The sequence below is a fragment of the Indicator indicator genome, chromosome 15, assembly GCF_027791375.1.
Source record: "Indicator indicator isolate 239-I01 chromosome 15, UM_Iind_1.1, whole genome shotgun sequence".
Taxonomy (NCBI): domain Eukaryota; kingdom Metazoa; phylum Chordata; class Aves; order Piciformes; family Indicatoridae; genus Indicator; species Indicator indicator.
The window spans coordinates 14061647-14073974 of NC_072024.1; the positions used below are offsets into that span (position 1 = coordinate 14061647).

General features: G+C 44.1%; 1 protein-coding gene across 4 annotated transcripts in view; it reads right to left on the bottom strand.

Moving 5' to 3' along the window:
- Nucleotides 1-620: 620 nt before the first annotated feature.
- FLNB (filamin B) overlaps nucleotides 621-12328 on the bottom strand; it is a 71360-nt gene continuing 59652 nt past the window's right edge. For all 4 annotated transcript variants that reach the window (XM_054387356.1, XM_054387357.1, XM_054387355.1 and 1 more), the window contains 11 exons: nucleotides 12019-12222; nucleotides 11294-11446; nucleotides 10854-10976; nucleotides 10017-10283; nucleotides 9425-9562; nucleotides 9220-9335; nucleotides 7257-7389; nucleotides 6030-6206; nucleotides 3451-3669; nucleotides 2328-2531; nucleotides 621-1612 (listed from right to left, as the gene is read on the bottom strand). In XM_054387356.1, the coding sequence (XP_054243331.1) occupies nucleotides 1425-1612; nucleotides 2328-2531; nucleotides 3451-3669; nucleotides 6030-6206; nucleotides 7257-7389; nucleotides 9220-9335; nucleotides 9425-9562; nucleotides 10017-10283; nucleotides 10854-10976; nucleotides 11294-11446; nucleotides 12019-12222 (1922 nt within the window). In that variant the 3' untranslated portion in view covers nucleotides 621-1424. The remainder of the gene's footprint in view (nucleotides 1613-2327; nucleotides 2532-3450; nucleotides 3670-6029; nucleotides 6207-7256; nucleotides 7390-9219; nucleotides 9336-9424; nucleotides 9563-10016; nucleotides 10284-10853; nucleotides 10977-11293; nucleotides 11447-12018; nucleotides 12223-12328) is intronic.

Genomic DNA, 12328 nt, shown 5'->3' on the forward strand with positions numbered 1-12328 from the left:
AAAAAACAACCTTCCTTTATTTCCTCAATGACTGTGCTGGAGAGTAGTGCATCCACATGTTAACTACAGAATGGTGAGCATGAACTTATCCCTAGGGACATTTCAACAAGTTTTCAACAAATCCTACCATCTCCTAATCACAGAGTTAAAGCTCATTTGGAGAGTTTACTATAGCCCCAGCAGCTGACAGCAATTCAGATATGCACTTAGAAAGTAGCATGGAGTAATCCTGGACAAACAAGCTATAATGGAAGTTTTAACTCCCTGACGCTCAGCATGAAGGGCATTTCAAGGAGAGGTTGAGCATGCTTCAGGCATCCTTGGACTGAGATATAATGAAATGACTTGCACTGAAGAAGGGTTTGTTGGCTGGTAAATTCACATATCCACCCTCCCTCCCATCCCATACCTGACTACAGATGTGAGGTCACATGCCCAAGCTGGCTCTTTTGCACCATCTCAGCTCCTCACCTGGCCTGCAGCCCACAGATCTTCTCAATACATCACTGTGCTCTGACCTGCATCAATTTTGGGTAACAGAGGCAAGAGCTACAGTTGGCTTGGCAAGTTTAGAGGCTTTATTTAACTCAGCCAAACCAAAGGATGTTCTTAAAAAAAAAAAAAAAAAAAAATCAATGGAAAAGAACATGGGGAGTTACCTGTGGAGTTACAGAAATCTCACCAGAATCCCAAGCTAATTAAAAACTGCATTGCTAGCATCATGGCCAAAAAGCTACCTGTCTAGATTTACAAAGCATTAACATAGAAAGGTTGAAAGCTCCCAGGAAGTAATTTTCAGTCTGCTTTTGGTTTGCTATAAAAGATAAAACTTTTCCTAAATGTAAACCGTTAGCAAAGCATTTTCAGAAACGTTTTGAGTGGTAAAGCCACTTTTAGTAGCTTTTTATAATGTTAAGAGTTAAAACTGATCAAGTATACAAAAGGCACCTATTATAGTACCAGTTTTACCTCATTTCTTTACAGAAAAGAATTTGAACTGGGGACAGCCCAAGTCATATTCCATAACTAAAACGTAAAGCCTCCAGTCCAACAAAATCAGTAGTTAAGATACCCAATTACAAAGACAAATTCCAGTTTTCAATTAACATCTAAAGTCTTTAACATCCGCAAGGGAAATTAGTGTCTCATTATCCACATGATTCTCCAAACATTAACAGTGACCCAGACACTGCTTGCAGGGTACAATTTGAGGAGGACATTAAATAGATTGACATTAGGCTGGTAAGGGGGATAGATGTGAAATGCTTGTAAAAAAACCCCAAAGTTAGAGAGTTTACTTCTGACTGCATTGAAATGTGAGCCATGTGTATCTAGATACTGCGTTTTACAACAGGACTGCACCCAGCACAACTCCACATCTGCGCCGCCAGCGCAACGGTCGACGACTCTGACACTGCCTCAGCTTAAGGAACAGTGACGTGGAAGGGACTGCCAGGGATGTGCTCATCACCCCATTTCACTGCCAGAATGTAGTCACCCCTCTCCTTGACGACGTACGTCACGTTGTACTGATGGCTGCCCAGATGCTTGATGGATACCTCCTCGCACGGTATTGTAGGTCCGTGGACACCAACTAACAACATATTTGAACCTACAGTGAAATTACAGACTGTTAGCATTCCTGAGCTGAAATGAACAAGCATGGCTGTCCCATAACATACTAGCTCCAGAGCACAAGAATTTTGTTTAGTTCAGAGTGGTAGTCTGAGGTATGGCTAAGATCATTTGGTACAAGCAGTAATTTTATTAAAAAAAAAAAAAAAGCCTTTGGCCTCAGAGGCAAGGGTTTATTTGTGCATTTTGCCAGGCCTGCCAGGCTGCCACTATCTAACTAGAGTACTGAAGACATTAACAATGCTCATGAAACCAACTGTCTTTCAAAATACTTACTTAGAAGTTAACAGCAGAGACCAGTGAACACAGCTGGTCTGTAATCCACTCACCACAAATCTCTCAGATGATGATGATCAGTGCTTAAGGCTTATGGGAACACCTTGCATTACATGCAACAACAAACTTAAGCAACTCTTGTGATGCAGCAACCTGTTTGTTCCCATGGCATAACCCCATGGTTTATTTCAGGTGCACCTGGCTCAGATGAAGCCACTAGGAGAAGAACTGGTGTCTTGACAGCCTCTGCATTGGGACTGATTTGGTGAGTACCATGTAGCATTTGAAGTCTTTCTTTAGAATCAGACTACCACCTCAGTTTATTTTTAACACTGCAAGTTAGTTTAGGACAAAAAAAAAAAAAAAAAATGTCCAGCCAAACCACCTTCACACCCAGCTGGTTCCTGTGCCCATACCTGCTTTGCTGCAGTCCACAGAGAAAGAGCTTTTCTGACCCACAAAAGCCTTTGAGAGTCCTGCTCCCCGGGAAATCACTTTGCTAGCATCTGAGGTGGATTTGGGGATGGCACTATAGCAGGTTTCAGTTGATGACCTTGTCACAGACTCTACCAGGATGGATGAAGTTTCACTGGCACTGCCTGGACTGACCAGGCGCTGTCCTGCAAACAGAAGAGATTTCTGACATTCAGATTCATCCCATCTGAAAGGCATTCACAAGGAGGTTTTGAACCAATCCTAACGAACAGCATGCATTCTGCATCCAAAATGCATTTTTGGAAAGGAGCAATTTCCTTCTTGGGCTTTTAAGATGACATCTTCCAGCAATGCTGGCAACAATCCCATCCCAGAGCTCTTAAGTGGTTAAAGGACCACAGGAACTTCAGGATTCATTAAGCAAAGCTGGCTGCTTCAGAAGAGTTAATTGTGCTCCAATCACCAAATGCTGAAAATGACTGAAGTTGGCAGAAAAGCAGGTGCAATTTTGCAACAACACATTTTGAAAGCAGAGCATGTCCCAGCCCAGGGGAGTGCAGTCCCTGCCATCTGCTCCCAAGAACACCACCACAGGCATGAGGAGAGGGTTCACTAGCTCAGGAGCAGCAGTAGAGTTGAACTTCAGTCCGTGCTTAAACACAGCACTGAAGAGAGAAAGAGCTTCCTAAACTAGGCCTCCTCACATCTAAAGGCTTCCCACACATTACTGACCTTTGATTAGGTGATGTCTGCACCAAAGAGAGCATGAAGGGCATCATTTATGCTACAGGTCATCAGGTTTCAGGCTTTAGGGGGCAAATCAGAAGGTTATATTTCCCTGCTGCCAATGACCCTATTGCTAGGTCAGGATCGACTGCTCCCTTATAAAGCTGTTGCAAGGTCCTCCACTGAGTCAAGTGGGCAAGCTCTATGACTAATGCTCTTGTAGCTTCTCCTGAGAACCCTCATCTAGGCTTTGAAAATGATGGGGAGAAACATTTCACTTCTCATGTCCAAACCTGAATGCTGTACTGTCTCAGAGGGACATTTACTGAATGACACCAACTGCTTCAGGCACACTGAAAATACAGGTTAGCTTTTTACCTGTAACCTTTGCCTTGAAGGGGCTGCCCACTATGTGGTTAGGTCCACCATATTTAATTCCAATTAAATAGTTTCCTGGAGCCATGGGTGTGTACATGACTTTGTAACCTTCTGGAGTTTCCTGGCAGTCCATTTTCACCTTTGATGGCCCTTCAATTGTAACAGAGAGGGTACCTGGACCAGCCTTGGTCGTGTTAATGAAAAACTCCGACTGCAGTCCTAGAAAGACGTAGCACAGTAAGACACACTCTTCCTCACACCCCATCTTACAACAGCAGCTTGTTAAGGGGAATGGGGAATTTGGTTCAAGATGAGGCTGCAAGGCAGGGAGGGACAGCATGCCCCCCCCCAACCCTCAAGCATCCTCACACAGGCCAACCCTGATTGAGGGCCCTGCACCCCAGCAGCCTCCGCACCAGCACCCTGCTCCCTCCTCCAATCACATCCTGCGACTGTAGGGTACATGGGAAAAGGGTCTTGTGAGCTCTTTAGGATCAAAATGACAGGATTTTGGCATTAAAAAAAAAAAAAGCTATCTTAGAAAACTCTTAAAACAAGAGCCTTTCAAGGGCATTAAAGCCTGTGCCAACACAGCCTCCTGCATGGCTAAGCTTGGAACCATCTCACAGCAGTGAAGAGCTTATGAGAAACCAAAAGAAATGAGAGGCAGGAGGTCTCCTGGAGGAGATGGGTGTTTGAACTGCTCAGCAACTGCGCTCCAAGCAGTGTGTGGAAACAAAAGGTTGGTTAATTACAGCATCTAGTTATCACAGCTGTATTACTGCTCCTAATACTAAGCCAATGACACAGTATCAGCAACACAACAAAAAAGTTTTCAGTCCCCAAATAAGTTAGTGTCAAAATCTGGCTTAAAATATTTATGATATTTGGGCTGAGGAATAAAGTACTTGAACTCAATCAAAACCAGCTATGGGAAAGTTTACTACAGCTGCAACTGAAGCATGCAGGCATGGTAATAAACTAGGGAGAACTTTCTAGCCCCTCCACACAAGAGGCTGCTGTGTCGCAATGTTGGAAGAACCCAGGTCCCACAGAGGATTGTATCCTCTTCCAGTGCCTGAGCAGTAAATCTTACTGGCAGCACTGGCCTGGGAGGTAAGGTAGGCAGTCTGCAATATGCATCGCTCAACCAGAGGAAAATTCATTTCCAAAGCCAGCAAGCTCCACAGCTTCTCACTGAAAACTTCTTGCTCCAGTCACTGCTTTTTCCCCTGTGCCCCAAATGAAGGCTCCCATTGTTGGAGGCTGCAGACATGCACCCCTCCTGGGGGGACGTTTCAGGTGCTCAGCCACTGGCAATTGAAACCTCTACACTAGACCATTGTTCAGAAACGCTGCTCAGCAGCTCCCAGGGGCAGCTCCCAGCAGCAGCCAGAACTCAACAAGGGGGCACAGAGTAACTTTGCTGAAGTTTAACAGTCTATTTATATAAAAAACAACCCCAAACACCTTTATAGATGAAGAAAAAATTCCCTGTCCCTGATGCATCAGTGGCTAGTATTAATGAGTGCTTTTGTTTCCACCAATTAAAGCAGCACAGCCTGTAATATCTTTATTTTATATCGTATATCCCTGTGTTTCCAAAACCAACTGCTTGGTTTCTCCAGAACAGCAGAAGCTTTGACTGAGTAACTGCAGTATTTATTTTTAACATGGAGGGGGAAAAAAAAAGGATAAAATGGAATCCACAAAAGATAGAAGTAAATAGGATAAAGGGAACTAGCTACCATCTTGCATACCAAAAGGAAAAATAAAATAAGACAGAAAATCAATTTTGTTATTCACCTGCGTGTGAAGTGTGTATCTTGGGATATTTTCGTACTTTCTGAGGCCATAAATCATTTACATGAAAAATAAACCAAACCCTAAACTCTACAGTCCTGTGTTGAGAACTATCAGATAAAGCAGCCACAGCAGATAACTAAGTGTCAAATTCCAAGGAGAGTCAGCGTTCACGCTGCATCTAAAGCACATACAGCACACTACAAACAACAACCCACCACACTCCCTAGAGTTTACACACCATATTACATCCAACTTGAGATTTCTCAGAGGTGTGAGCACTGAAGAAAGGTAACTGGGTACATACCCATTTAATTAACAGGAGTATGCAAGCTAAACAAGATTCCTACAACTAGGTCACCAACTCAGTATCTGCAGTCGCAAATGCCTCCAGCTTTTGCAAGCACTGTTCAGGCATGGAAGGGAGCCAGAGCATCTCTGGAGCTCTGAGGGACCATTGATATGGAGCTAAACTAACTGGCAAAGTTGTCAGCCAGCTGCTAACCAGTTCAAGTGAGCTTGTGCTGTAGTTACTGGTTTACAGAGGTTTTAAGTTTAAGGTTCAATACAGCTTGCAGTCTCACTAACTGGTGGTTGTAAGGCTGGAGGAGCATGTGAGGAAGCAAAATTAGCTTGCGCTCAGGTCAGCAAAGAATATGGGTTAGTTCAAGCTGCCTTAGCAGGCAAGGTCACATGAAAATATGCCTAGGAACAGCTTCTGTCTCTCAGAAAGCCAGAGCGCAGCCAGGTTTCAGTCAGAGCTGTAAAAGGGTTACCTGTGGTACCGCTCTCCAGGCCAGAGCCGTAGGCAGTGACGAGCGCGGGGTTGCCTGCCTGCCCAGGCTCGCCAACGCGCACTTTGAAAGGGCTGCCCACCACATGGCTCCCGTTGAACTTGACATCGATGGAGTGGATGCCGTTCTCATGGGGGATGAACCGCACGGCATACTTGTCTGCAAGAGAGAAGTGGCTTTGCTGATCTATTAGAGACAACAGTGAAACAGCAATCAAACCCAACACGGGGCAGGCTAGCAACCCAAGCAAGGCTGCTGTAACACTTCAACATATTCTGGTGCCCGTGCAAGCAAACTCAGCGACACGAGCTGCTAAGCTCACATTTAAGTAGGAAAACACAGCATTTATCACAGGTGTCCGGGGTTGCATTTTCACCTTGTCTACTAGGACCTGTTCTCAGCTGTCATCTAGTCTGCAGGGTGAATTTTAAGGTTATTTGCCTCACACATGCATGAAACATGACAGCTTAATCACAGCCCAACCTGTCAGCGATTGAGGGTGTAGTGCAGAGAAGAAAAGCAGCTGGTAAGAGCAAGGCAAAGCTTACCAGCAGGCTGACTGTGCTGCTCCGACACCAGACACCACACCTTCATTTAGTAAAGCCGTTTAACAATTTGCTGATATTTAACATTTTTGATTGCATGTTAAGCCAGAGGAGGGACTGATCTTCCCCAGCTGGACAGCTGCTGTCTGCTCATAGTACAGATCATAACTCATTCAGACTTCAAGTAGAAGAAACAAACCACAAAAGCTCATTGCTGAAACAGGTGTTGAGCTTTCTGTAGTGTTTGCTTATATTCAGCTTCCTTGACATTTTGTATGAAGAAGTGAGTGCGAGTTACAAATAAACTATTAGTTAAAGATGGAAGCATAGCTTTGAAAAAATAAAACTTACCCAGGCTAAATTCAACAACTACATCATGTTTCTTTTATGACTAGTGTTGCTGTACCTTCAATGGCAAGCCAAGACTTAAATATCTGTATCCTACACAAGTTAAGGCTCAGTCATTTCATGGGTTATATAGGAAAAGTATGGACTTCACCCTGACCCAACAACACTTGACACCAAGAATTCATTCTCCAAGCAAGGTGCTTATCCCTTGGATATGTTGTCCACAAGCCAAAGGGACTAAACCCCTTGCTGTAGGGCAGCAAGAGTGTTTTGGAGGTCACCCAGTTCGTTTTGGCCAACATAAAGCTATGCTCACCTGGCTCCAGCTCAGACACGTGGCACTCCTCTACAGCTCCGGAGGGGCTGTGGACTTTAGCATCGATCTTGCCCTTTGCCCCATTCAGCCTTATAGCAAAGGATGCTGGCTGATTAACTTTTAATCCAGACTCCTGAGAATGCAACAGTCAGATTATCAAATTTAAAACTTCTCATTTCAGACACCACAAGATCTGTGGGAAATAACCACTTCAGCTTTTTTTTTTTTTTTTTAAGATTTCAACAAGAGGCATAAAGTTGTGACTTGCATCAACTCTCAAATCAGAAGCTCCCTCCCTCCTAGGGAATGGAGTCACCTGTGTTGCCTAAAAAGATTTTTCTCCTAGTAACAGATCATTTTTGGAAGACAGAGGACTGTCAAACCAGGCAGAGAGAGGTTTAGAAGACCACTCAGCTGTTACTGCTGAAGTCAGCCCCCAGTATTCAGGCACTTGATTTAAAGGATGTTTAAGATACAGCTCCCTTTTCAGCCCATTCATTCTAGATTTATTCGGGGTAAAAGCCTCTGATAATCCAGTTGTCTGAAACAGTAATGTGCATGTTTATATTTACCACAAGAGGCTGCATTTAGAATGCCACCACAAGATGTCTTGACATGAGAAAGCAATTTAAAACAAAACCAGATGTTGCCATGCTGTCAGGCCATCAGTGAAAGGCAAGGCAACTCTGTATCCAGGCTGCAACGGTCCTCTCACCTGAGGAATCCATGCAGCTACCCAGCAGTAATGTTATATATTGCACATACTTTACCTGAGTTTATTTTCAACTAATCCTGAAGAGGGAAATAAATGCATCTGAGTAGAACTGAGGTACAACATATAAAGCAAATCCCTGTTGCAGGTTTAGCAGAAGCTGATGCACACTGTGCTCCATTACTAAATACTCAGCTTTATCTACCTCTCCAGGACTTAATTGAAGTGAGTATTCCTGTCAAAGAGTCTTTAAATGAAACACAAGAGAAACATCAATACCACAGCGACTAATTAACGCCCTTGTAACTCCTGGTTAGAAGAGCTATTATTGGATAAGGTTGTCATGATTCATTTACACAATCAAGGTGGAGTAATCCTGCAGCCCAAACCAACTTCTAGGGATCACAGCTGGGACATATCCAAAAAAAGAGCCTCAACTTAGGTACTAGTACTAATTGCTTACCATCACTTGATGAGTACTGAGGTAAGGTATATTTAGACACAGATTCTCAGTCTCACATCCAAGTTTCTGGCTTTGGAGATTTAAGTAGGGCCTTTAATGTTACTTGAATTCAATGCACGTAACCACACACACACAAAAATGACATGGTGAGGTTAACAGATGAACTCAGAGCAACTACAAAGCTGTGATTCACTGAGATTTGCTACTGTTCATGAATCATCTGAAGAGCAACTGTGCGGTTTTTGTGCCATCAGCCAGAGCAAACCTGCACTGTGACTTCACAGCAAGGCCCCTTCCATCTGCTCACATGAACGCTCCAGCAAGGCTGCAGCCATGTCCCAACGCTGCCTTTCCCATGGAAACCCAGCTCTTCAGTCCACATGCCAACCTAGTAACTCAGTACCAGGCATGATCTCTGGTGGTTCAAATTTACGTTTCAATTCTCCTTGGCCTCCTTCTAGCTAATTCGGTGGAAAGCAAGTTTTAGCTCTTCCAACACTATTTCTAGGGCCTCTTAATCTTAATTCTCAAGCGTTAACACTTGTAACACACTCAGCTGAACAATCTGCCTTCAAAATCTGGCTAGCCAGAGCCAGACCACCTCTACCAGCCCAAGTTACTAAGGGGCCAGCTGCCAAAAAGCTCTCTCTGGCTGCACACTGAGCTTGAAAACAAGCACCAACCAAGGCAAGGCTATTACTAAGAAGAAAGGATAACCATTTTCATCTGAGAACAAGGACGAAATCAGTCTGTGTGGCAAGTTGTGGAGATGTTTCCTTATGTCTCACCTGAAGACTAGTGACAGTGAGCCTGCGAGCATCATCAGAGGGGGCAATGACAGGAACCAGGTAGGGGCTTTCAGGAATGTGCTCATCATTGAACTTTATGGACACCTCATAGTTGCCTGCAGGAAGAAAAGAAGCAATAAGTGTCCTTAGTTTCTTTGAAAGTAGCATTCAGTTATTTGTGTGATCTGGTGCTAGCAGTACATACCTGGCTCTTGAACTATGTATGATACACCACAAGATCCATCCTTATGGTCCTCAAAGGCAATTTCCGCTTTACTTGGCCCCTCTACAGCAATGGACAATCCTCCAGCTCCAGCTTCCCGTGTCCATATGCTGAACTCAGCTGTTGAAGCACATGAGAGCACACACAAGAATCACTTTGCTGCTGCTGGGTTGCAGCTTCTTCTTAACAGAGTGTGCAGCATCCCATTCTCGAGTATGAAGAATGGTACCTTGTCTCATCATCCTGGGTGGTAATACTCAGGATTTTTTCCAAGAGGCTCCTATTAGCCTTGAATTAGGCCATCAGCTCTGTATAACACAACTTATACCCTCAGGCACATCCTGTGAGAGAAGTCAGTTTCCAAAAGGTAGACTTCCAGACTTCTCTATCTGCATGAGTGGCAGCATTATTTCTCCATGTTTCTCCACTGATTAACCCTGGCTTGGGATGACCTTACAGTGCTACACCAAGCTCTACTCAAACTCTTTGATGAGAGGCTAACAGAAACCAAAGCACTTTTGCTGCAGAGCAGTGCACAGCAGGCACTGGAGCCTAGCAAGAGCAGAGGACTTACCTGGGACACCAGTCTCTCCACGCTCCAGCCCTGGGCCTCCAGCTCTCACTTTATGGGCTCCTCCCTCACCCAGTGGCCCCACAGTGAACTGGAAGGGGCTGCCTGGCACCGGCTGCCCTCTGTATTTGACATCCACAGTGTGGACCCCCATTTCTTGTGGTACAAAACGGACACAGTAGGTGTTTTTGTCAGCTTCTACGATTTCAGCATCAAAGTTTCTTCCAGAGGGACTAGTTACCTGGGCTGTCATATCTCCACAATCAATTTCTAACAAGAAGAGAATTAAAAAAAAAAAGCAGATTAGAAAGTGACAAAGGAGTTTGGTATTTTGTGTTCAGAAGCAGGACCTGAGCTCAAGTGATTACACAGTACAAACAACAGAAGAGGCATGTAGGTGCCAGTTTGTATGCTCAGCTAGATGTGTGCTGTCAAACAGGAAGCCTGGCAAGATGCAGCTCACCAGGTGCTATGGAAGCAGATGAAGAGGCTGGTTAAGTGCAGCCAGCTAAGACTGGCCTATGTGACTCATATTTGCCAGACAGCAGTACAAACATTTAATAGCCAATATGATGATCTTAAAGCCCCAGAGACAGGGTGAGCTGTGCAGCTCATTCTCCAGTCTGCTGTACACAGACTAGATTAAGGCCTCCATAGTATTTATTTCTCATTATGTTGCACTTATTTCTACCCATTCAAAAGATACCACGCTACCAGTGTTTCTGCCCTAAACTTAATATGAGGATACCTTAACAACACTGAAGTTTATATCCACTGCTTCCAGTATACTATGCTGCACAAGTGTAAGTTATGCCCATTGGGGATAAGCACGTTGCTTACCTGGAATTTTTAGGTTCAGATCACATATGCTTCCTACTGTTGCAACAGATGGAGCCCGTCTTGTTCGTGTGATGCTCTCCTTAACTCTTCCTTCACCACTTATCTTCACAGTAAATGGGCTGCCTGTAAACACCACACAAGTCAGTCCTCTGCCCCTTACACACTGCGTCGAGGGGAGGAATAAAAACCTCCTCTGCCTTGTAGGGCATCACAGAGCAAGTTCTAAATACAGCAAACAGTCACATCCAAGCGAAATATACCCATGTAACCAGAGCAGCTCTGGATGCTTGCGGCTTATGGAGGGTACAGGTAGGGTCGTCTTGCTTCTTTGGGACGTAGTCTGAGCCAAATCACACAGCCACCTGCAGTTCCAGCACGCTGGCCAGCTCAGTAAGAATTTTGTTGTACTAACCAAAAAGTTTCCCAGCACTTCTGCTTACCTGGAATATGTTCATCTGCAAATTTAGTGGACACAATGTACACTCCAGGTACAGTTGGGAAGTAGGACACTTTACAAGTACCATCTTCTAGGTCTTCAGTCTGGATATCGACCTTGCTGGGTCCTTCAACTGCCAGCGAGATCCCACCATAACCTACAATACAGCATAGTTAGCACTACGGAAATCTGAGGCTATTATAAATTTGACATAAAAGTAGTCCAAACCCATAGCAGTAGGTAGTCATAATGTATCATAACGTGCAGTTGCATGATGCCCTAACGACATTTTTGGAGCCCTAATGAGTCATATATTCAAGGCATAACATATTCAGCTCATAAAAATTCCTTTTATCCCCTTTATTTCATTACTGTTGAAAAATTAGATTCAAAGACTGTGGCCCAGGCTCCACATTAAACCAACAGAAAGATGTCCTCATTTCCATCATACTGTACACAATGACACTAGAACCAGCACATGAAAGAACAGCTTCATCAGTACCTCAGTGGCTGTAACAGAAGACATCAGTCATGACAATGCTAAGCATTTTAGAAGTTAATAGCATTGTCTGTAGTTAATAACTGACAAGAATGCCTGTGCATGCTTAATATGCTATTTGCATCTGCTGCTTTGTGGCTTGTGACCTGGTGGTCACAGGGTGAGGGAGATATGCATCTTAATGAGATCACTCTCACAGCATCTCACACTGCCTTTGCGAAGGAACCGACCTGCATCTCTTGTGTCTACAATGAAGTCACACATTTCAAAGGTTCGTCCTTCTACCAAGCCACGTCCAAAAACTCTTGCTCGTCTGGCATCTCCTATCTCAGACTGGACCACCATGATTGTCACAGGGCTGTTTGGTACATGGCTCCCATTTTTCTTGATGCTAACCACATGCTCTCCTACTTCCCGTGGAATGAATGAGATGCCTACAAAGCAGAGAAATGTAACAAACTTACTCACTTTTGGTATGTGTTATACTTGATTTAAATGCCCTAATTACACCAAGAAATTAAATACTGAAAGAGAATCCTA